At 39.0% G+C, this 24,597-nt stretch overlaps 1 protein-coding gene across 3 annotated transcripts in view; it reads left to right on the forward strand.

Moving 5' to 3' along the window:
• Parp8 (poly(ADP-ribose) polymerase family member 8) overlaps window positions 1-24,597 on the forward strand; it is a 172,592-nt gene that overhangs the window by 121,543 nt on the left and 26,452 nt on the right. For all 3 annotated transcript variants that reach the window (XM_028783583.1, XM_028783575.1, XM_028783577.1), the window contains exons 11-15: window positions 4,757-4,823; window positions 11,311-11,436; window positions 11,882-12,440; window positions 13,822-13,872; window positions 13,977-14,072. In XM_028783583.1, the coding sequence (XP_028639416.1) occupies window positions 4,757-4,823; window positions 11,311-11,436; window positions 11,882-12,440; window positions 13,822-13,872; window positions 13,977-14,072 (899 nt within the window). The remainder of the gene's footprint in view (window positions 1-4,756; window positions 4,824-11,310; window positions 11,437-11,881; window positions 12,441-13,821; window positions 13,873-13,976; window positions 14,073-24,597) is intronic.

Raw genomic sequence — 24,597 nt, forward strand, 5'->3', positions numbered from 1 at the left:
TTTATCCTAACTTACAATTTTGACTATTGCAAACAGGTAAAATGATGGAAAAAAATCTTTTTGTATTAAATTCTGTTTAGAAAGCAATTTTATACTGTTGACAATAATTACATTTTTTTCAGAATTTTCTACATGTATTCACTGTGCTTTGATCAAATCCACTCCATTCTAATTCCTTCCCCCATCTTCCCTTGAAGAGTGTCACATGCATATTCTCTCTCTCTCTCTCTCTCTCTCTCTCTCTCTCTCTCTCTCTCTCTCTGTTGCTCTCTGTCTTGCTCTCTCACTCTCTCTTGCTAGCTCTCTCGCTCTCCTTTTACCCCCACACGCTCTGTCCCTCTCCTTTATAAACCTTCTGCAGTCACTTAGCGCTACACCTCGTTGCTAGTTGAGAGTAATCCAATGGAGCTTCAGTAGTCTCTCAAATCCCTGAGGAAAACTCACTCTCCTACCCGCTCTCGCAGTAGCCATCAGTGGCCAGTAGCTTCTGAGGTAGGAAGCAGAGTGAGTCTCTCTCATCCAGTCTGGTATTTTGATTGGCTTGATCCTGTGCGTTCAGTCACAGCTGCTGTGAATTGCAGACCTACCATGTCTAGCAATCACCATTTTGCTGTTTGACCAGTACCTCTGACTGTCTTTCTACCCACTCTTCTGAGATGATCCCCGAGCCTTAGGAGGTGAGCCTGTGATATAAATGAGATGATATTTCTTGAGGGTTTTTTTTCGGCATCAACATTTATATAGTGAAAGGGACTTGTAAAAGTTTGTGACTAATCCAAGATTTAAACTGACCTACTTAGAAGTTCTTTTTGAAAAGCATTTCCTCCTATGTTCTAGGAATGTATGACGGACACTAATTTGAAGTACAGTATTTAATCTGACTGTGAGTAAAAAGGATAGAAGAAACGGGACACGTGTTTTACAGTTTGAAATTAAAGATAAGGATCGTTTTTATTGTATATGCTTTAAACATGATTGAGTTTGTCACAGTAGTATATATTACGTAGAATTGTTGATCTGTAAGTCCAGTTCCTGATTAAAAGCACAAGCTCCCTTTTGCTCTTTTCTTGGAAACACTGAACAGCCCTGTTAGCAAGCGCCTTTGTTTAAATAGCTCACTGTTGCTATCTCTGCACCTGTGCTTGCCTGATCAGAGTGTTAGGATAATTTCTATTTGTTTCATGCAGCCTTCATGTCCCAAAGAAAATTATATGAAACAAGAAAATTTTATTAGCCTGTCTACTGTTTTAATGTGAAAATACATCTCTTTCTGTCAAATTCTATTTCTTTCCTACCTTGAATGAATCTTGTGTGGAATCTGGAAGAATAGTCATTTTGTTTTTTCTTTTTTCTCCCATACAAAGTCTTTAGTCCTCAGAAAGGTGTAGAGGACAACAGCCCCGCAGTCCTTGAAGTCATTTACAAAGCTTGTCTCTTTTGACAATTTCATACATGTGTATGATAAGTTTTTACCATTTTTATTCCCCATTATCCTCTCTCACTCCTTCCCTCTTCTGCTGAAGTTTTTTTCTGCACAACAGACCCCTCCTACACTGGTATCCAGTGTGTGTGCGTGTGTGTGTGTGTGTGCATGTTTGCATGTGTGTGTCCCTCTTAGTTTAATTATGGTTGCTGGGATGAACATGAGTATAGTGTTTACGGGAGCATAGGCTATACCACAGAAGAAAACATTGACATTCCTGTAGGCCAGTGATTCTCAACCTTCCTAAGTGCTGCGACCCCTCAATATAGTTCCTCATGGTGCACTGACTCCCAATCATAAAATTATTTTTGTTACTACTTCATAACTGTAATTTTGCTAGCATTATGAATTATAATTAAATATTTGATATGAAGATGACCCCTTCTCAGGTGACCCCTGTGCAAAAGGATCATTTGACCCCCCAAAGGGGCAGTGAGCCACAGGTTGAGAGTGCCTGCTGTAGACACTCTGAGGGTTAAGGCCTTCTGAACATGGTTCCAGGCTTGTCGATCCCTTGAGGCTAACCAGAGCTGCAGTGAGGCCATGAGTTCAGCGCCACGTCATGTCCTGAAGACTTGGAACACTTGTCCCCAGTGTCTCTCTCTTCCATCCTTCCCATCCAGTCTGTGTTCATGTTTTTGGAGTGTTTGGTGTGCTGCCATAGAAATTCTGTTGAGGAATGAGCACTCCAGTGTGGTGGATGGCTACTTTTCTTACATGAGATTATTTGTCACAGTTTCTAATTTTATGTATCTGTGCAGTTGTGGCCTCCTTTGCCCTGCTCGTTTGGTGAGGCATATACTATTTTCCATGAGTTTATCCACAAGTCCTGGCTTACTCACACTTTATAGTTCAGAATAACTTCCAGCTCATTATTACTGGTTTTCAGGAAGTTATTAAGTTTTTAAGGCATTGTTAAAATTTTACATAAAATGGCTTTTAGAGCTGCTGAAAACTAAAGATAGCATTGAGGTTCTCTGTCCCCTCCCTGCTGCTTTCTTGACTTGTTTATATTATTTCATTAAAAGGAATTACTTATGGTTAATTACATTCACTTTAACAGTATTAGTCATTTTATCACTTGAGCTTTGGAATATTTTGAAAGTAGCATTTTATGAGCTGTTTTGGTGTACTCTTAAGTTTTTAGGTCATTTAGTTTGTATTGCTACTGAGTGAGTCAATATTTATTTATGCTTTCCTTAAAAATTAATCATTTTGATAAAGCATGGGCACTTATTGTCTAGTCTTTTATGCAATGACTAAGTCTTAAAATTTTATTTGTTAGTTTTTAGAATTACCTATAATATATGCTGGATAAACATCATTGCCAAATATTGCCATTTCCTTTCTCTATGGATCTCATACACTTTCTCTCTGAAGGGTTTTAATTCTTCCAGTGTCTTTGGACCTTGTTAAGAGTAGGCCAATCCCCTTTGAGTTTCTCTTCCTTCTCTTCTTAGTTTTTATTTCTGCCCATGAGAACATTTTATGTCTAAAATCTTGGGGAAGAACACAACCTACTCCTTTCCTTCTCTTTTAAAGACTTATTTTGCATGAGTTTTGCCTTCATGTATGTCTGTGCACTCTCTGTGTGTGTGTCTGTCTGTGTGTGTGTGTGTGTGTGTGTGTGTGTGTTGCACTCGAGGCTGGAAGAGAGCATCCCGCCTCCTGCACCTGGAGTTAGAGACAGTAATGGCCATATTGTGGGTGCTGGGAACTGAACCTGGGTTCACTTATCTGTTGATCCTTTTTTCTAGCTACTTTTCTTTTTATCCTATTCTTTGAAAAAGATTTCATAACGTTTTCAGGATTTTTCTTTTAATGCAATAACTTCTTGTTTGGGACACGTGGGATGGGACTGATGACCCAGCATCCTTTACTTTTACGTAAAGGGTAGAGCATCTTTAGGATGGAACTCACGGGTGTCTGGGGAATGGCATGTGTCTATCGTGAGTAGGACAGTGTGGACTAAGAACTGTGAAACGTGTGTGGCTGAGCGTGGTATTCCATCCCTTACTGTTCTGGCACAATCGGTACCCATGTGGGGGTCACACTGTGATTTGTACACAACTCTCCCTCCACTTTTATGTAATCACACAACTCTATTTCCTTTCTGTCCAATTCCATTCTTTTCCTCCAAGAAGATTCTCACCAAGAAACTATTTTCTTTTTCAATCTGAATAATTAAATAAAACCCTTGACCTCAAATTCCCTCTCTGCTGCCCCTGTAGCTCTGTGTTTTCTTCACTGTCAGATTTTTTTATTAGAGCTTTCTCCGCTTCCTTCATTGCTTCTTTCTTCCCTTAAAATCCACAAGGACAAGGTTATGGAGCCATCACTTCACATACAAATCAACATTTACCATGGCTTCATATTGCCGAACGCCGTGTGACCAGTTCTGAGCACTCACCTTAACTCTGCATCTTAATGGATAATCTGTTGTTTCACCTTTTTTTGAAAGCATTTTATGAATAGATGTTCAACTAGTTTTCTGGAGCCTCTACCCTCTGGGCTGTCCTGCATGAGCCTCTTTGCTGGATGCCCGAGCCCGCATGCATGTACAGCTTCTTCCCCAGCTCTGTCTCCTCCCTGAGTAGGTTGGCCCTGTAGGTCTTACATATGTGGGTACAGATTCACAGCTCTGGTACATATTTCTACTCAAATGCCCTCTATCTTTTATTGACCATTTTCACCCTTCCTCTTGAATACCAAATTAACATTTCAATTTTAAAATATTTAAAATCAAATAATTATTTTCACTTCTTTAAATAACTAAGGTAAGTCACTAATTTTGAGAGGTATCTAAGTATATGTACATAACATGTATATATACATGCACATGCATATATACATATATATGGTGAAATATGAACATCAAGAAAATATACAGTAAAAAAATAAGTCTGTGCTTTATCTTCATTCTTCTGCTGTTTAAAAATAGTCTTAATATTAACATGTCTCACTTACAATTTAAGAATGTTACCTGGACTTTCTGAAGTGTGATAACTAAAGCTATTGCTTATTTTGAGATTCTTCTTCATATTCCTATGTGGTATACAGCATAGACAGATATTTAAATTAGTATGCAACCTGCATTGATCTTATATTTCACACTTATGTAACTTAAACGATATTGCAAAGAAGAATGTTCATCCTTTGTAAGTGTGCGTGTGTGCATCTGCACATGTACACTAATAACAACTCAGTCATTCTGTGCATGAGTCTCAAGTCAGTGTTTAACTGTGTCCCTCCCCCTCCCCCTCCCCTTTTCAGTGCCCACGGTTGATGTCTTTCAGATTTCGACAAAAGAGCGGTTTGGATTGGGACATCAGCTGAAAAAGTAAGTTTGCTGAGGAGTAAAAAATGAATTGCCTTTCAAGAGATCCAGATTCTCATTTTGCTCTTATGCTGTTTCTCTTCTCCTCCATTTCTTTCAAGTGAGTCCCTGGGGATGGGGCATTCTCTGAGCTTTCGTTCCAGCTTCCAGGACCCTCTCTCTTCCCATCCACACCCACTCACCCTTCCATACCCCACACCCTACCCTTCTTGCTCATGTGCACACGGGTTCTCGGTCTCTGATGTGTCCAACAGAGGAGCAAAGGCAGAAAGATGGAGAGGAGAAGGAGAGACTTCTCCTTTGGGAGTCACCTAGAGGTGGTCTGTTGTTTAAGTTTGTTTATTTCATCCTGCTGGGCTGTTCAGCATTTTATATCTACCCTTCCCAACATTCAGTTGGTGGTTTCTGCTATGTTCCTCTGGCCTGGGAAAAGCAGCAGGCTAGCACCCACTGACTCTGGGCCATTGTTATTCCCTACATGTGTGCTTTGAAGCATTCCTTTGTAAGTTCTCCTTCTCTTTCTTGTTCCTTTACTAATAGTATATGTCTTAGTTATTTTGATTACTGGGATGTGACATCATGACCACAGCAACTTTTACAAAGGAAAACATTTAATTGGGTCTGACTTACAGCTTTGGAGGCTTAGTCCATGAATAAGTGAGCTCTAGCTCACTTTTATTTTCTGATTTTTAAGTCTTTTTTCCTAAAACCCTGTTTCTTGTTTTTGTTTTTGTTTTTGTTTTTGTTTTTTTAAAGAATCGAGGGGAAGCACTCTTGACAAAGCCAAGTGAAAGGGCATTATGTCTTTGAGTAGAGAAAGAGCAATGGTGAGCTACAGATCCAGGAGTTGATCTTTCAGCTTTTCTGCAATCAGGTCCATACTGTCACATATGAAGGTGTAGATCACATGTGGGAACAAGCAAATCTTTGCGGATCTTGAGAGCTTGTGGTTTGACTGAAGGAAATAACTATGCTGTCCAAATGGTCTCCTTCGGTGACCTCCCATACACAGCGAGCACAGCTCTATATTTGGATAGGATCTAGATGAGCCTCAGCCACCAGACTACCTACCTACCCCAGATAGGCTTTGGCAATGCATAACAATTACACACAATATTGGGATAGCACATGGTGACTCTACACAAGTTCAGCATATTTATATTTTCAGCATCACATCCCTGTGATGAAAATATTCCAAATCTTCCAGCTTTTTGAAACCCATAGATGACATTCTAACCTGCGATTATGGTGCCGAGCCACGGCACAGAGAACTAATTTCAATCTTTTTGTGACTTAGTACTCATTGCTCTGCCTTCCTGCCACCCACCTCTGCACTGGCTCCAGCCTCCGATCACCATCCTATTCTGTAATACTAGCATGTTTCCTTTGTGCACAGGAGTGAGGTCAACAGTTTTAGATCTTGCAGAGATGAGAGCATGTGGTGCTATTCTTCTCTGCCTGATTTCTGTTACTTAGTATGATCCCCAGTTCCATCCATGATGTTTGCAAATGACAGGAAACTGTAATTGTCCTTGTCTCTGCTTCATTGTTTTCTTGTCTTTGAGATAGAGTCTTGCTTTGTAGCCCAGGCTCCACCCTTCAGGATCAGCCTCCAAACTGCTGGAATTACAAGTCTGCACCACCATGCCCAACCAATGGAGTCATCTCTGATGGGTCCTTAGGTTGTTCCCATCTGATGTTTGTTTTGAATAGTGCTGCAGCAGGCATAACTGTGCAAAAGATTCTTCTCTACACATTTCATTTGTTTGGGTAAATGCTGGTGGGATTGCTAGAACATGTGTTAACTCGATTTTAATTGTTTGAAGAAATCACGTTCTGTTTCCAATAGATCTATCTATTTATCTATCTATCTATCTATCTATCTATCTATCTATCTATCTATCTATCATCTATCTATCTATCTATCTATCTATCTATCTATCTATCTATCTATCTTGTGTGTGTGTGTGTGTGTGTGTGTGTGTGTGTTGTGGAGTTTGTTCTTTTCCACCTTCATGTGGCTATCAGACTTCACAGCAAGCATTTTGCCTGCTGAACCATCTCATGGGTGCCCATCCTGGACATCTTCATTTAACCAACACTATGCGCTCCCTCTGTGCCCAGTTTCCCCCTCACTTCTTTTCCTCTATATTTAGATGTGAGGCAAAAATCCTGACTGAAAATATTGACATATACCCCAGTTAACCATGGCCAAAATATAAATAATAAGTCCTGTACCTGTCAAAATTTCAGCTTTTTGAATGTGTAAGAATTCTTGAAGGACTATTTATTCTTTCCAGTCCATAAACTTGATTTACTAAGAGCCAGTTAGCTCTTGAGCACTAATGCAGTGGTTTAGATCTTGATCAGAATGCAGCCCACGCCTTTCTCCTTCAGTTTAATGAATTTTCATCTTCATCGTATGCCAGCAGTTATTGAGTAATGTTCTAAGGGAAAACACTTTAAAATTCCCCATGCCCGCTTCCTATTCTCTGGTGCCGGAAGTCTTATGTGATGTCTGAGACTGTCCATATCTTAGGCCTCTAGGCCTGCCATCAGCCTTTATGGCACTACACCAAGATAGCCTTGTGGAGATATGAATTATGCATGATTGTATTTGAAAGAACAGGAAACTTTTAGCTCCTCAGTGCTGAGTCTAGATGCTCATACAAATGTAGAATCAAATAGTTAACCCTTAACGTGTGGGATTCTGTGTCTCTAAAGCTAAATTTAATATACAAGGGCTGTTTAGTACAATATAGTGTGCAATGTTCTCTTTCAAAGGACTTTCAAAGATCTTAGTAAATCTTTATTTACATTTCTGTTCTGGAATTAGGGAGGCTTCTCCAGTGCAATTGGTTTCTTTTTTTCAGATGGACTTTGTTTTTTACATAAATCCTTGGCTTATTCATCCTGTAGAGGAGCCTGGGGGTACCCTCACATCATGTTGCCTTAGACATATTTTATAAGCACTGGTTGTTTTTGTTGTTTGTGGAATGGTGCTCATCAAAACAAGATTAGAAATAAAAAAAAAAAACCCACAGAAGTACCAGAATAAACCATGTTTAGTCTGTATTGTCTCATGAGGGAATTGCTTGAGTTTGGACAAAGAAACGGTATCTATAGCTGTAAGCCTGAAAAGTTAAAGAAAGTGTTCTGGGGTTTGTGCTTAATAGATGCGTGTGTATTATGTAACATTTTCTGTTTATAGTTCCATCCTGGTGGTTAATGATTTTGGAACTGTTAACTTGCTTTCATGAATGAATTTTAATTACGTAGCTAATTTGCTAGAATGGGTTACATAGTTTTTCATGTTTTCGTGTTGAATTTCTGTCTGGTGCAGGATTAAGTTGCTTGAATCATAAGTGTTTTTGTCTGTGGATCTTCTGTTCCTATCTAGTCAAAATAACACAATTTGAAATTTCTGGTCTCATCTTCATGATAGTTCGTAAGATTCGAAGCCGTTATTTTCCCTGAAACATATTGAAGGAGGAGACTATTTTGGAATTGAGGCTACTCCACATTCAATGTTTTCCGTGATACTTTATCCTGCTGTTTTCAGGCACCAGGACCAAGTGCTCAGTGTATGTCACTGCCCTTCCAAACACTGACACAGATTCAGCCACTTACTCTCCACTATAACTTTGTGACACACAGGAAATATTATCATTTTGCCTCAGTGATGATACTGAAGCTCAGAGCATACAAGTCGTTTCTTAAAAGCCAGCCAGCCAGAAGATGCTAGAGTCCAGATTTATGTCTAGTTCAATCCTTCAGAACCATGTGCTGTCTGCCATATAAACATATGTGCCCTGTTGCCATGTATATGTTGTGGAATGTGTTTGGTATTGAGTGAATATTGTATGAGTGTCAAGTCAACAAAAGAGCTTAAGAGAAAATACTTGACTAATGTTCATGTCTGACATGACATAGAAGTTATGATCTATGGGATGAGATGTCTGCCGTTAAAGGTTGACTATATCAGTGACAGCAGGAAGAGCCCTGAAGCCGTGAGTGACTCTGTGCCTACTTGATCAAAGTTAAATTCTATTTGTGGGAAGAAAATAGTGTAGGTCTTCTTTGCCTCATACGCATGTGAAATGCCAAGGTAGAATTAGGTAATGGTTCCTAATTTGTGAAGTTCTACATTTATAGTAATTCAACTTACATATGTACTGTATGACCCAAAATTTAAATCAACACCGTTAGAACAGTTTTACCAGATGGTATTGGCTGAAGCTGGCCATGTCTGCCAGTTACAGTATACTACTACTAGTGTGTATTGTTATTCTGAAATCAACAGAAGGCAAACCATGATGTTGTTCTTATAGTCGCTCTCTGTCTCTGTCTGTCTGTCTGTCTGTCTGTCTGTCTGTCAAGACAACCCTGAACCTTTGATCAGAAAGTAGCTGATGCACCACTTGTCTAATTGTTCTTCACTTAGTAAATACTTAAATATTCTATGGCTCTGTGTTATGAGAAGGTGGTCATCATAGCATATGTGAATATATATGTAATTTCAATCATTACTGACATTAGCTGTCTTACAAGAAGCAGTTGTTTCCCTTTACATACGAGGACAACTAGGACTCATAGCACATTTAAGAGCTACCAATGTTAGCTGGTAAAGCCACACTTTGGAATAACAATGTAACCTGAAAGTGAGAGACATTTTGGCCATTTAACCTGTTATGTTCTTTGGTTCCAATTAGCTTATCCAGGCTGCACTTGGTAGCCGTCTTAGATAGCAGGTCATAGGATCAGGAGCTTTCTCCAGCATAGGAAGAAAAGAACCTGAATCTAATTGGTAAAAAAAAAAGTGGTTCCAGAGAGTTTTCTTTTTATTAGTATCTAGGAGAAATAATGATGATGATGAAGCACTCATCTTCCTGAAATACCAAGTAAAAAATAAAAAAAAATCAGTCTTCAGACATTAAATAAAAACAGAATAAAGAGATGGATGCCCTGCTCTTAAGCTCTGAGGCAAATGTCCTGTGCAGTTAGCATCACAGCATCAGTCAACACAATTTATTCTCCTTTTTTTTTTCTCACCACTTTCATTCCCCTAACGATGCCAGACAATTCATCCATGACTCTTCTGAACACATGAGAGATAGCAGGAGAAAGGCAACCATACCAGAGTAAGAAATGGTGAAGTGGACTAGTCAAGACCTGAAGGATGTTGAGAAATTTTGGTAGTTGTCTTCTTGCTAAGACTCACACCTTCTCCACTGACCAGATGCCTTATTTGAATCCACTCTCTAGAATTAAGAGGAATTTTTTTTCATGTACAAGAGTCCTTTTTAGTCCCTGGCATAGTCAAGCTGACAAACAAATACTGGCATCAATTTTCTCTCTTAGAAGCAGTTTATAGAAATAACAAAAGAACATGATGACCAGGCTTGAAGGGATTTTGGAAAGAAAATAAAAATGTCAAATGTATAACACATATAATATATAATTGTAAAGTTTCACATGTGCAGAGATGCCATCATTACAGGATCCACTACCCTGTGACTTGGAAGATGGGATTCAGAGCCTCAGCCTCAGGTCCTTTGCAGAGAACATTGCTGTCAGAGTCCATAGAAGTCTTTTCCATGAACCAGCAAGGAGGTAGAATATGTGGAAAATTCTGAGACTAGGAATCACTAACTCCCAACTTTATGATAATAAATAAGATACTTTAGGAATATATAATTTTTTAAAAAAGCATATATAGAGGTGAATGCGCTGTGTTTGATAACTATATATATATTTTTTACAGCATTTATCACTTCATAATAGTTTTACAATCTGGTTTTCTTTTTCTTGAAGAAAAAAAAAACATATGGAACAATGAAGTAAAAATTGGCGGCACTTCAAATAATTCACATAAAAGTTCTCAATCCTGGAGGCTGCTCTCAGAGTTCTCTTTAAATGGTTTGTTTCATAAATTCTCCAACAATTTGAGAAATTAAATTATAGCAGTATTCTATTTTAACTTATTAATAAGTAGGTTTCTTAATCACTTTTATGATATAAGTCATCATAAAAGAGTCATTGTAATTTCTTACATTCTGGCTTCCTTCGTATGAAAATTCTTTCACAACTCAAGCTTAGCCTTTTACTTATGAGTATGTTATATTCTCTTGATAATATGTTCTCCATGCAGTAGATACCTAACTATTGGTGGGCACCTTACTGATGGGCGTGGTGGCACACACCTTTAATCCCAGTACTAAAAAGGCAGTCTGAACCCTGGGCGTTCAAGGTTATCCTGGATCTTGTAGCACATTCCAGACCAGGGCTACATAGTGATACCCCTGTTTCAAAGCAAAACCGCAACAACCTCCCTCTGTCCCTCCCGACCTCCCCTGTCCCTCCCGACCTCCCCTGTCCCACTCCCCTCCAGTCACCAAGCCTGTCTGCCAACCATCCATCCAACAAAACCGGAAGTACTTGTTTAGGTGGTGTTAGGACTGTGCTAACAATACTTCCTTTGCATTGACAGAATCATGCAGACATTTGTTTCTCAGCAGTGGAAACAGAGCAAAGAAAAGTCCAATTGCCCGCATGGTAAGAAGCTGTCAGAGAAGAAGGTGAAGTCTCCTCTGCATTTGTTTTCTACCCTGCGCAGGTTGGTAACAGGCATCTTCATCCTTGTCTTAGTGCTGATCCCCCATAGAGTCTGTCTTCACCTAGTTTAAAAGTATTCTTTCTTGTTAGCTGTCTGCTTATTTTATATATGACTTCCAAGAAAAGACTGAGTTACAGGTGTCCCATCTAAAACATCGATGGACATTTGAGTTGACATTGAAAAAATGTATTAAAATTAGATTTTGTTTTAAAATAGAGGTTTCATCAAAAGCTAGTTCTTTCTGGGGTTCTGGGGTAAGTCAGAGAGAGAAACCAGGCTGCAGTCTTCTTGTGCTTATCAAAGATATGGTTTAATTCCTGTGATCCATTCTGCACCCAGAGCAGAGAGGCAGTTGATGGGGTGCCAACATTTGTCTGGTGGTTGAGCTGGGGCCCTAAGGTTAGGTCCAGTATTTGCCCTATGTTAATTGTTGCTCATCTCCAAGGTCGCCCAGCTATCCTCCCCCTGGTTGTGGCAAAAGCAAATCCAAACTGAAACCCGAACAAGACGGCATCTCCAAAACACACAAGCTGCTGCGTAGGACTTGCTCCAGTACTGTCAAAGCCGATGATATGTGTGCCAAGTCGCACAGGACCTTCGGGCGCTCGCTGTCCAGCGACCCCAGGGCTGAGCAGGCGATGCCCACCATTAAATCGCACAAACTTTTGGGCCGGCCCTGCCCCGCAGCCGGCAAGCAGGAGGACTGCCTGACACTGAAATCGCATAAGTTATTGACTCGATCCTGTTCTGGAGACCCACGATGTGAGCACAACACCAACTTGAAGCCCCACAAACTGCTAAGCAGGTCTTACTCCAGTAATCTCAGAATGGAAGAGTTATATGGGCTGAAAAATCACAAATTGCTCAGCAAGTCTTACTCCAGCGCCCCCAAGTCATCGAAAACGGAGCATTTCAAGGAACCCAACGCAGAGGGCAGGAGGCTCTCGCTTACCTCAGGGCTTATTGGTATTTTAACACCATCGTCCTCTTCTTCCCAGCCTCCTGTGCGTAAACACTTTCATCTTGCCTTCTTATATGTAGCTAAGGGGCAAGAAATTTGTTCAAATTTTTTTATAAGACCTGGGAGAGGAAAGAAGCTAGACAATGTTATTTCTTTTGTTTTTAAATTTGCTGTGTTTTTCCTTTGGAAATATTATTTATGGCCCAGAACAGTTAGTATGGGTTCTGAAAAAAAACGTGATTACTGATTTTCATTTCGGTTCATATTCCTCTCATTGAGTACTACTAAAAATCGAAGAAATTCAATTAGATTTACAAAGCTTTTAATCTTTATTAAGTAGGCCATTTAGTCTTCTCAGCTCATGAGTGGTGGAGGACACTTGTCTCATAATTAAGAATATTATTTAAGTTATATATTAGAGAATTTTGTCTGTGAACAGTGTGGTCAGTGATAGAATTCAGGAGCTTCACATGAAGTTTTTCTCAATGTCCATTCTGTGCTAACGCAGTTTGGGGGCGGGCAACGTGGTTTCAGCGGATGACTGTATGGTTGGTATTGACTATGAATCAGCCTTACACAAAATTTACCTCTCCAGTGATTAGCATTCAGCCAACATCTGACAGACTTAAATTATACATGTAGTTATATAATAATGGTTGATGAAAGTTTTGTTTGCTGTTTTAAATATGCGTTTGTTGTGAGTGTCAGTTTAATGATTCATAGGGATACACACACACACACACACATATGTTAACAAAAATAAGAGACTGTGTTTAGGAAGTCATTCGTCATTCTTACATAGACTTTTCCCTACAGCTGAATCACAGCTACTACTGTAAAATTACACTTGTGTTAGGAAACACTGACAATCTTTATAACTTTATATCAATATTTTAAAAGTCCGTTTAAAGCTACGGTTTAACGACATGGAGAAAGTTGTGTCAATCCAGTACATAAGGAATGTTTCCCGTGATAGTCTCACTGAGAAAGATAATTTCAGATAGTTTGTAAAGGAAAGTGCGTATTTTTCTCTGTTCTTAGCTAGCCCAATAAGAGATTGAGTACCAGAACCTTTGCTCACAGCCATATAATTTTCCTTAAAGGAATCATTGCAGGTGATAAGATTTGAATATTCCAGTGATGGTGTGGACATTTTTTTGGTCAGTGATAGAATAAACTGAATTCATGTAATGATAGCCATTTCTACTAAAAGATGAGAAAGTAAGAATATCATTTTTAAGACAAAGTTCCAGATTACACAACTATGACAGGATTAGTAAAGAAATTCAGCGTTTTGATATTATTCTATCTGACAATACTAATGTGGTCTTCTGCATTCATTTCTGAAGAAGGTAAGAGCTGCAATCGCTACATTTTTCCCCAATGAAAAATTACTTTTCTTTTTTAAACTTTGCTTTTTATAGACAAATGGTGCAAAATGCATTCCAATCCGAGACCGTGGCTTCCTGGTGCAGGTATGAGTTAAGACCACCGTGTGCTGTTGGGAGCACTTTGTCTTGGCTGGGGGCACACATCACTTGAGAACCACACTGCTTATACCCTTGTATTGTTTTCTCAGACCATTGAGTTTGCTGAACAGCGGATCCCTGTGCTGAATGAATACTGTGTGGTGTGCGATGAACCACACGTGTTTCAAAATGGCCCCATGCTTAGGGTAAGTTCCCATTGACTGAGCTTCCACATTAACATACAAGCAAGCGGGGACATTCCAATTTGCAAATAGATAAGCAAATAAATGCATTTAGAATGAGTATTCCCTAGGGCGAATTATTTAATAATTTGCATGGAAAGGAGTTAATATGACTTACAGAGGCATCTGTGAAAGCGTAAGTAATTTCCTGCTAAGATTGTGTTCCTTATGTCTGTCATCTTATTATCTATTTCCATTTATTTCTATATTGGCAATAAGTCTCATAAACTGTATATTTATATGTTTATTTAATAACACACGGCTTCTAGGAACAGACTTTTATAAGGCTAGACAACTAGGGTACTAAACTGGGGTTTAGTGTGTTTGTTCAAAACCACAAAATTTAAGACATTTTACAAAGAGGTTCCACGCAAATTCCACACAAGTACACAGTAATGTTGGGAAAGTCAGAAGAAAGTTCAAACCGCCAACTTAGGGACAGTGTTGTCATGTCACCTAAGATGTGTGGGAAAAGAATTCAACAGGTGTGTGTTCAATAAAAGTTGAAAATAAAACCCAGATTTCAAATTGAAGTTTATATAATCCTTGGGGTGGTTTGATTGACTCTGTAGGCTCTTGTATTTGAATGCTTAGTCTCCGGTTAGTGGTACTGTTTGGGGGAGGCTAAGGGGAGTCTTGCTGGAGGAGTGTCATCATTAGGAGAGGAGCGTCATCCACTATGTGGATTCGTAACTGTGCCATTCTCATTGCTTTCTCTCTCTGCTTCCTGTGTGGAGTTGAGATGTGATCTCCCATCCTCCTTCTTTAGTCCTGCTGCCATGGCTTGCCTGCCCTCCAGTCCTCTGGAACCACAAGCCAAAATAAAGGTTTCTTCTCTAAGTAACTTTTCAGCAACCTCTGACTTATTCCCTTTTTCTATGGATGCTTTCAAGTTTCATTCTTGTAGCATGGTTCAGTACTCTTCTCCCTTTACCTCATTCAGTATTCCGTTTGATGGATGGACACAGCACATAGGTTTATTCATTCATCAGTTGATGGAATCTCTAGGACCTACATTTAGACCTCTCTCTCTCTCTCTCTCTCTCTCGGATGACTGAATGGTTTGCAGAGTGACTACACCCTCCCCACTATCATTTTGGTGACAGTTCCACTTTCTCCACATCTACATTCCTTCTTTACTTTTTTCTTCAACAATTGTGTGAGTGCACATGTGAGTGTGTGTACATCTATGTGAATCTAGCTCTCCGGTTTCAGTAACCTCATAATGCATGATTATTTTCAGAATGTTCTCTTGTGATTATGGTCCATTTACATATCTTTAGAGAAATGTCTGTTCCAAACCTTTTCTTGTTTTTGTATTTTATTACTGATTGGTAAATATTCTTTATTCTGAATATTACATCTTTATTACTAGATCCTTAACATACAAATGATAAAGACTTTATTTTGTGTGTTTTCTGTCTTTCTTTTTTTTTCCTATACTGATACTCTCTTATTGGGCATTGATATTGGGATCAGTGATTTTGTTTTTTTATTGGATATTTTATTTACATTTCAGATGTTCTCCCCTTACCCCATTTCCCCCTCTCCCGCCCAGGAACCCCCATCCCACCCCCCCTCCTCCTGCTTCTATGAGGATGTGCCCCCACCTACTCCCCCACTCCCACCTCCCCATCCTCAAATTCCCCCGTGTGTTTTCTTTCTATTTTCTTGATAATGTCTTCAATCCAGTAAGTTTTACACTTTTATGGAGTCTAATATTTTTAATTTCTTGAATTTTTGATGTGATTCTAAGGAATTGCAATCAGAGTAGTGTGAATTAGCTGTGTTCTCCGATGACGACTTTGCTCTGGCTCTGTATTTCGACTCCCTTGTTTTGCTCCATCAGTTCTGTAGCCACCTTGTCCATTTTTGCAAATGAAAGCAGTTGGAATTTATAGATGTTTGCATTTAACCTGCACATCGGTTTGTGAATTATTGTCATTGGCTATATACTAAGTCTATGTCTTCCCTTCCAAGTCAATAGACTGGCATCCCAGTGTCCATGTGATGTCACTAGGAGTGTGAGGCAGAGATGAGACTGCCCTGTGCAGGGGACCCACTAGACCAGGTAGCCGAGAGCTCCCTTCCTCCTCTAGCAAACGGGATAGAGTGGTATCTGTCACCAGCCTTTCTCTTGTACACCTGACACCAACAGTGGTCCCTCACCAGACACTGAGCCTATTGGCTTTGTAGCTCCCAAACTATGAGAAATAGAAGATTTTTTTTTTTAAAAAAAATGGCAATCTGCATGGACTGACACAGTTGTATGTTAATTTTCCCAAAGTGTGAACTGAGGATATCTTTTACTTATTTGGATATTTTAAAGTTTCTTTCAGTGCTGCTTTACACTTTTTAGCATATAAGTTCTATATTTCTTTGAATAATGTTTTATGTAAATGGATTTTTATTTCATTTGCAGGTGGTTCTTCTTTGTATAAAGGAATACAAATAATATTTTTAAATTGTCCTTGTGTTCTGTAACTTTGCTGGCTTTCATTAGTTCTAATAAGTGATTGTTGGTTTCTTTTAATGACTCTCCATAGAAGATTTCTTAGGTTCTTTTTCCTGTTGCTATTATACTTAAGGGAAACTGGAGAGCCAGCTCATTGGTTAAGAGATAACCAACATACAAAGAGAGGAGACTTAGTTTTGGCTCACTGATTGGAAGGTCCTGGTCCATGATGAGTCGATTCCATTACTTTGATATATGGTGGGGCAGCATATGGCAGGAGTCATATGAGATAGCAGAACTATACCCCCCTGTCCCAGGATCAAGAGAGAACAGAGAAGCTGGAACCCTCTTCAGCACACATACCTGTGACCTAGTCCACACTAGGTCCCACCCCCTCAAGCTTTCACCCTCACTCTGGGGATCAAGGCTTTAACACAGAACTCTTTAGCAGCCCTCAAATCTCATCGACTCCTGCCTCTTTCAAAACAGAGGATTGGTTGTGTGGATTAGAAATGTACACAACAGGACCTTCATTTGTTGACACTTTTGCTCCTTCTGTTTTTCATTTCACTTATTTTTCTAACTATTACTGAGAACAGAAGTACTATGTTGTTGAGCCGTCCATTTCTACCTATGGCTTTATCACTGTTTGTTTCCCTCATTACTTTGGAGGAGTGTATGGTTCTACATGTTTATACAATTATATTACATGATGTTTGTGATACTTTGTATCTCTTGTCTCTATTAGTAGTTATTACCTTTAAGTCTGTTTTAGCTCATGTTATTGTGGTCCCTGCAAGTTCTTCACTCCTCTAACACCTCCTGCCTCTCTCCTTCCTACCTACTAATAAAACTATGTTGGTTTCCTATTCATTTTCTGTATGCATTATGTCTATTCCTGTCATTTTTTTATACCAGCCTTGTGTGTGTATGTGTGTGTGTGTGTTAAATAGCCTTTATTCTAGGTTCTCATTTTAATTTCTGCTTTAGAACATTTTGATGTGTTTTCATGATGCCTATTTAGGAGACTGAAATGAGCGTTTAAAAATTTAAAAGTCTAGTTTAGAAGAAAGCCAACTTTATTTTAATAACATGAAAACTTTATTTTCACATATCCTGTAAACAGTATTTATCATTGTGTGAGCCATTGTGATGTGGAGATGACACACGTCAGAGCGCATGCATGGAGATGAGAGTCCACTTTGTAGAGTCAGGTTGCTTTCTTTCATCATCAGTGACTTCCTGGAATAAAGGTCCTCAGACCGGAAGGAAGTCATGCACTGGTCGAGCTGTCTAAGCTCACACTCCAAATGTCGGGTCTTCCTTCTGATGCCACTATGTGTAAAACACACTTACTACTTCCTGTTGTATCATCACAGATTTAAAATAATTGCTTTATGTACTTTGCTTTTAAACTAGAAAGAAACTGATCTTGTGTATCCTGTCTAGAGATCTCAGAGTTTTAACTTGAGGTATTCCTTCATTATTTCCGGACGGAAGTTTACACTAGTGATGAACTCTCAGAGTTGGTTTAAGAATATTTTCATTTCTTTTTTTTTTACATTTAAAGGACAGTAATGTTACACATAAAATTATTTATTGACCTTTTTCCTTGTTTTCATTTCAATCTCTCTTCTCTTTGATACCTTGTGTTATTGCATGGTTTTATTGTTCTTGTTTTCTGAAGACAAATTAGTGTGCGTGCGTGCGTGCGTGCGTGCGTGCGTGCGTGCGTGCGTGTGTGTGTGTATTTGTGTGTATGTGTGATGGATTCCTCCTATGTGTGTGCTCCTCACATTGCTTCTTATGTCTTTGGTTTTCTGTGATTATTCTCTAGATTTATTTATGTGTTTATTTGTTGATTTATTTAATTTGAGACAAGATCTCTCACTGTGGAGTCCAGGCTAGCCTGAAGCTTCAGTGGTAATTTTGCAGTAGCCTCTTGAATGCTGGGGTTATAGGTGTGCATTGCCAGGGCTCTCAGTGTTTTAACTAAGGTATGTGTATATCTCTTTTCATTTATCCTAGTGGAGTATTATCATCATGTATTCCCCACATCTTTTCCTTTTCTCTCAGGACTCCATCATCAATGCATGTGTAGGAGCTGGTACTGGATAGACCTCTTAGCCTCTGCTCACTTCCTTCATTATTCTCTTACTGAATTACATATCTCAGTTGGCCTACGTACGAACACTCGTGAACTCCTCAAATGCATTCATAGCATGCCTTAGGGTATTTTATATTAGTTTTGATAGTGGTCAACCCCTGCATTTATTTCCTTCTTATAAATTGTATTTATTGATTCTTTGGAAATACCATCTTTAATTAGATTGCTTGTCTTGGCTCTTTAATCGTCTTACAAATGTTGCTCAATACAGTGTCTGTCTTCCCAGACCCTGTCCCTCACTCGCCTTCCTTCTGTACCTGGGCCTTTATTATTTCTTGGCCTCCCTCCCTCCCTCCCTCCCTCTCTCCCTCCCTCCCTCCCTCTCTCCCTCCCTCCCTCCCTCCCTTCCTTTCTCCCTCCCCCTCCCTCCCTTCCTTCCTCCCTTCCTTTCTTCTAGCTAAGCATCCTGACTATACTAATGCAGCAGGCTGAGAATCAGATCTCTGTCCTTTCTAGAATTTTATTTCTTGACAAACTATTATCAAAGTGCTTTCCCATTTCATTCAAGGGTGTGTGTTTGTTGTGCATTCCTTTAATACTTAGCTTGGCTATTTACAATTCTACCTTAGCCTGAATTTCCTCCTTGCAATAAACAAAACAAAACAAAAACACCTAGAAATGATATTTAATGCCATCTCCTGATTTTTCTTTTTGTATTTTCTTTTCTTTTCTCCTCCCCCTCTTCTAAATTAAATATATGGTCTCACTACTTAGCTTTGGCTGGCCAAATTTTTTTTTATTTAGTTCAAACTGTATTCAAACTTGTGGAAGTTCTCCTGCCTGAGCCTCTTAAATGCTGGGATTTTTGTTTGTTTGTTTGTTTGTTTGTTTGTTTGTTTTTTGCCAGGAGCCACCATGATTGACTACATGTTTTTCTGAGCACATAGAGTCCTGGCCAAGTCTGTAGCCTTCTGTCTTCCCAGACATCTGTAGAAGCCGTTCCTGGTCCTCATGCATCTTGTTCATCCTTACTAGTCTTTCCTCCCAAGCAGTTTTGTTACTTTGTTGTTAGCCCTGGTTGTTACCTACTCCCTCTATAATGACCAAAGACACTGACTAGTGTTCAGTCCTAATCCTGGTATAAGATTTAGTGCTGGGTGAGTTGCAGGTCAAGCACAGGCAGACAGGTGTCTGTCCATTAGATGGAATCCATCACAGTCCTTTGTGAATGACCTCCATTCCTTCTTCAGTTTCAGGAAATGTAAGCTGTTATGAATAGTTCACATTCATACCAAGTTGTAACTGTTTTGAGTACCTGCTTCTTGCCTTATTACAAACTTTATGCTACTTTCCAAGATGATGTGAGTTTGTTAGAGCATTTTTAATAGTGTTTTAAAAGCTTTTGTAGGGAGGTGGAAGGATAGGTTATCACTAAGACGTTTTTGTTGGTATCAGTGCTTATTTCATTTTTTTATTAAAATTCATTCTACTACACCTAATTAGTAAAATCCATGTTTTAATTTGAAAAACAGTAAAATATGGGTGAATGATTACGATTGGCCTAATATGCGTCCTGATTATTTACTGAGGGGGGGCATTTTGCATTGTAGACAGGCACTGCTCATAGATACTTTGCTTTCCGATTCCTTACTACACAAAATGTAGTAATTTGCTCCTGTGGTTCAAAGGAGTTTTTGTTGTTGTTGTCGTTTTTGAGTCACAGAGATTAAGAAATTTGCTCAACGCTATTCAGATGGTGTGTCTGGATGCAGAGCCTTGAACTTTATTCTGTCCAACTTCTACACACTCTATCTTCAACATTAATTGACAGATAATTAGGCTGAAGGCCCTAGGGTCGGTTCTGTTCCACTCTTTGAGGGGGAAAATAAAAGATTCTCTTGCTCTTCAGAATGTTTGAAAGTATAAATCACATAGCCTATAAATCAGTGATAAATCATGAAAGCAGCATGTATTTGTTAATTATCATATGATTTAAAAGAAAACTGTCCAGTTGATGCACGAAGTGCTGCAGCTCCCGGTCCTCTATCTCTCTGCATACCATACCTCTTAAGAGCTCTTACTCCTAAGAGCTGTAGTTGCCAATGTTCAAGCTTTGACCTTGAGTTTATCCATGACAGTGATACCTTCACTGCAGAGTACAATAGGGATTCATCAATAGCAGACACTCTTTAGGGTACAATTCATGTGTGCAAAGCACTTCGGGTTGTTGGCATACAATCCTCTGTGAATATTATTAGCTCCACGTCACAGGGGAGGAAAGATATATTTTATTCAGTGATACTTCGATGGTTGGTGACAAAGACAAGGTTCTCACTGGGCAGAGTGGCACCAGAATAGACTCTCAACTTGCAGACTTGAATGACCACATTTTTTTTTTTTTTAAATTCACTGCACACACAGATCGGCAGCCTATTCTTTATGGTTTGATTTGTTGGCAGTTCATTTTTACAGTAAGTGGCAAAGATACTGCAGGTTCTCACAGTATTCTTTCTGTCTCACACCAAATTTTGTTTGTTTTTGTTTCCACATCAGTGAAGGTTGGAGAGAAAACAATATTCTAAATAAGCATTTTCTGTAGCTAGTTGTTAGATTATTCAGTGTTGCTCTGACAGAGCCTACAGCACTGATGTTTGACCTTCCTAATGCTGCAACCCTTTCATATAGTTCCTCATGTTGAGGTCACCCCCAACCATAAAATTATTTTTATTGCTACTTCATGTTTGTAATTTTCTACAGTTACGAATCCTAATATAGATAGCTGATATGCAGGATATCTGATATGTGTCCCCTGTGCAAGGATCCTTCCACCACCAAAGAGGGTGCAGCCCCCAGGTTGAGAAATTTTGGCCTAAAGAAGTCAGAGGAATGCCTTTGGCCTTTTAAATAATGATGTAAGTGATGTGAAATCAGGTCAGACAGTGAAAATCAAAAGCATCATCTCGTGTCGAAGTGGGGTAAACAGAAAGAACCGTCTCTTAATGCTCTCAACAGAGGACAGAGGCTTTTCCTAATTTCAGCATACTCGGTAATTATTTTTTTTGTATCTCTCTTATATTTACGTTGCTGTACATCAAAGAGTCATACGTAGTTTCTCATTGGATTTTTAAGCAGTGATTCCCTGACCATTACTTCTGTCCTGTGACACATTTCCAGGTGTAATAAGTCCTGAGGAGGTGCATTATAACACATCTAGCTGGTGATTTAATAGACGAGACACTTCGTTTTCCTCAGCCCCTGAGCCTACGTCTTCCGTGCTTACATTATTTCCCAATAGTGTTCTTGAAGTCTGGTTTTCTTAAGATGCAAATGCCCTTTACCTCTCTGCTCTTGGAGTCCTAACATGTTAGTTCCTGCTTGCACTCCTCTATCATTCTTCACAGAGGACTTCCTCAGTGCATGTGATACATACTTTCTGAGTGTGTCACTTTGAAGTGTCCCATTGGGCCAGTTTTCACCTTATTTGCTAACAAAGTTTCTAAATGACACTTGACTCTGTAATATATGTTATCTATTAACACAGGGGTGTTCATAGAGTCTTGGTTCTTGGCAGTATGGTGGATTGTTACCACAAAACCAAAACTCTAAACCCGGTGATCAAATCTGTCCCTTTTGAAGGCACTGGAGTGTCAGTGTGGCACATGTTTGAGAGAAACGGTCAAGTATTACAGGAAACAGAAAAGTATTGGTTTGGTGCCTGAAAGCATTTGGTGTCCAAATTTCCTACCGGCCTTACTTTTGCCTCTGCTATTGTGTCTTTCTTGAGCCTTTCCTGTGAGCTGTTGATCTCTGATGGAAAAAACTGTACATCTGTGTGCGTTAGCATCACTGTCATTCTGTGCTGGCTGTCATTCTGTGCCCCTGTTTAAGAGACACATTTCCTGTTTCCCATATGTGTTAGTAAGTTAAAAGAGTTAGAATCACAGTCAGCAGCCTTCAGTGCACTGGGCCTGTGAGGAATCAAAACATCGTAGTGGTGGAAGCATGTGACAGAACAGGAGCAAAGAGAAGCAGAGGGAGAGAGATGTGACACCCTCTCGAGAAGCAAGGCCCCAGAGACCCCTCCCCAGTCTGAATGCACTGCTGTTTTTCAGCACTTCTCAAATTTGATGAATTATTAACCACTCAGTGGGTGAATCCGTTGATTTGATTGGCACTTCCTTCATTTAATTGCCCCCGAGAAGCCTGTCAAGTCACCTTCCCCTTCTGAAGCCTGCATTAGTGACCAACCACTCATCCAGCAGCCAAGCCTTTGGGATGAACACACCACTGCCCTGATCCTTTGCCATGTCTGTGCCTCTTCTTTTTTCTATTTTATTTTTTATTAGATATTTTATTTATTTACATTTCAGATGCCATCCTCTCTCCCCCTTTCCCCTCCCTAGAAACCCCATATCCCATCCCCCCTCCTCCTTTTTTGCTTTTATACCATTTTAATCACATGCAAATATTAAGGTCTGTTCTAGGTTTAGGAACTAGCAATACAATAGATGCAAATAGTGAAGGAACAAGCAAGAAAATAAACACAAATAATCAAAGAACGAGCAGGGCAAGAAATAAAGTTCCACGAACAATGTCTGTGCCTCTTAACGAAGAGTAAATCTTTCCTCACTCTTGACTACACTCTTATCTGTCTTGACTACAAAATACATGCACACCCGTGCCTGTGAAGCTGTGACTACAGAGAATTCAAACCTTTGAGGTCTGGTTCTTAATATGTTAACATTTATTCTCATTTTTAAACACTTTTTAAATCAAGAGCTTACCCTTAAACTGATTTTTTTCTCTTTTAATTGGAAATATTTCAGCAAAAATTTAACATTTTTGATTAACTAAAATGTATAAAATGCTATACGTACTACAACAGTCTTTATTAAATACTTCAGTATGTTTTATTCAGTATTTTATGTACATTAACATAAAGCCACTCTGGGGTCACCTAGGGTAATTTAATTTATTTTGTTTAGCGTCAAAATGGCTCTCCATTGCTAAAGGAAGTGTTTATGAATCTTGTCCAACTTTCTTATCAGCTTATGGAGTTGGATGTTATTTTCATTCCCGTTTTACAGGTTTGAAAACAGCTGCATATATGCTCCAGGGTCAATGAGATCCAGTTGTGTGTTTAATATGTTGGCCTTCTATGAAATATTTAGACTGAACAAAAAGATCATAGCGGAAGTGTTTGAAAACCATCCCCAACACCATGCTTTCCTCTATACATAAATGCATAACAAAATCCACCAGAGTTGTAACATTTCTATTCTCAGTAAAGGGTAATTTAAATTCATTGAAGATGCAAATTTCCTAAAATACAGTTAGGTTCTAAAATATTCTTTGAGGCTTAGAAACAGTTTTTGAAATATGTTTTTATTGCTCACATTTAAATTGCTTTGATTCAAAAAATTTTAGGTGTATTCATCTTGGCTAAAAAGGTCTACAGTGGAACATAAGTAAGGACACATATAAAAGTGCGTTGTGCTTTTAAGTTGGTAAATAACAAATACCGTGTAGTAAATATGCCTGTTGGTAATGGCGGGGCTTGGTATAGTTTTCTAGTCTAAATTATAGGGAGTTGATTGCTTCAACACAGTGCGTAATTATTAAATCTTACAGGTACATATTAAAACAAAATAAGAATTAATAATGCCAGACTTGGATATATTTATGCTTACATGATTTTTATTAAAATATGTGAAATAAGCTCATTATTACCCCTATCTGTTATTAGATGTTAAATGGCTATGTACTGTTTAGCGTTGAAACTGGCACTTTTTTGTATAACTGTCAATCTCGGCAGTTTCTAATCAGGGTCACACAGGTGTCACTTTAGAGTACGAAAAGGCTAGTCTATAGTATAATTCCTTACATGGTGCCAAGGAGCTCTGTTTATCTTCCTTGAGTACAATTCC

This window comes from Grammomys surdaster, unplaced genomic scaffold (genome assembly GCF_004785775.1).
Source record: "Grammomys surdaster isolate TR1022 unplaced genomic scaffold, NIH_TR_1.0 99, whole genome shotgun sequence".
Classification (NCBI taxonomy): domain Eukaryota; kingdom Metazoa; phylum Chordata; class Mammalia; order Rodentia; family Muridae; genus Grammomys; species Grammomys surdaster.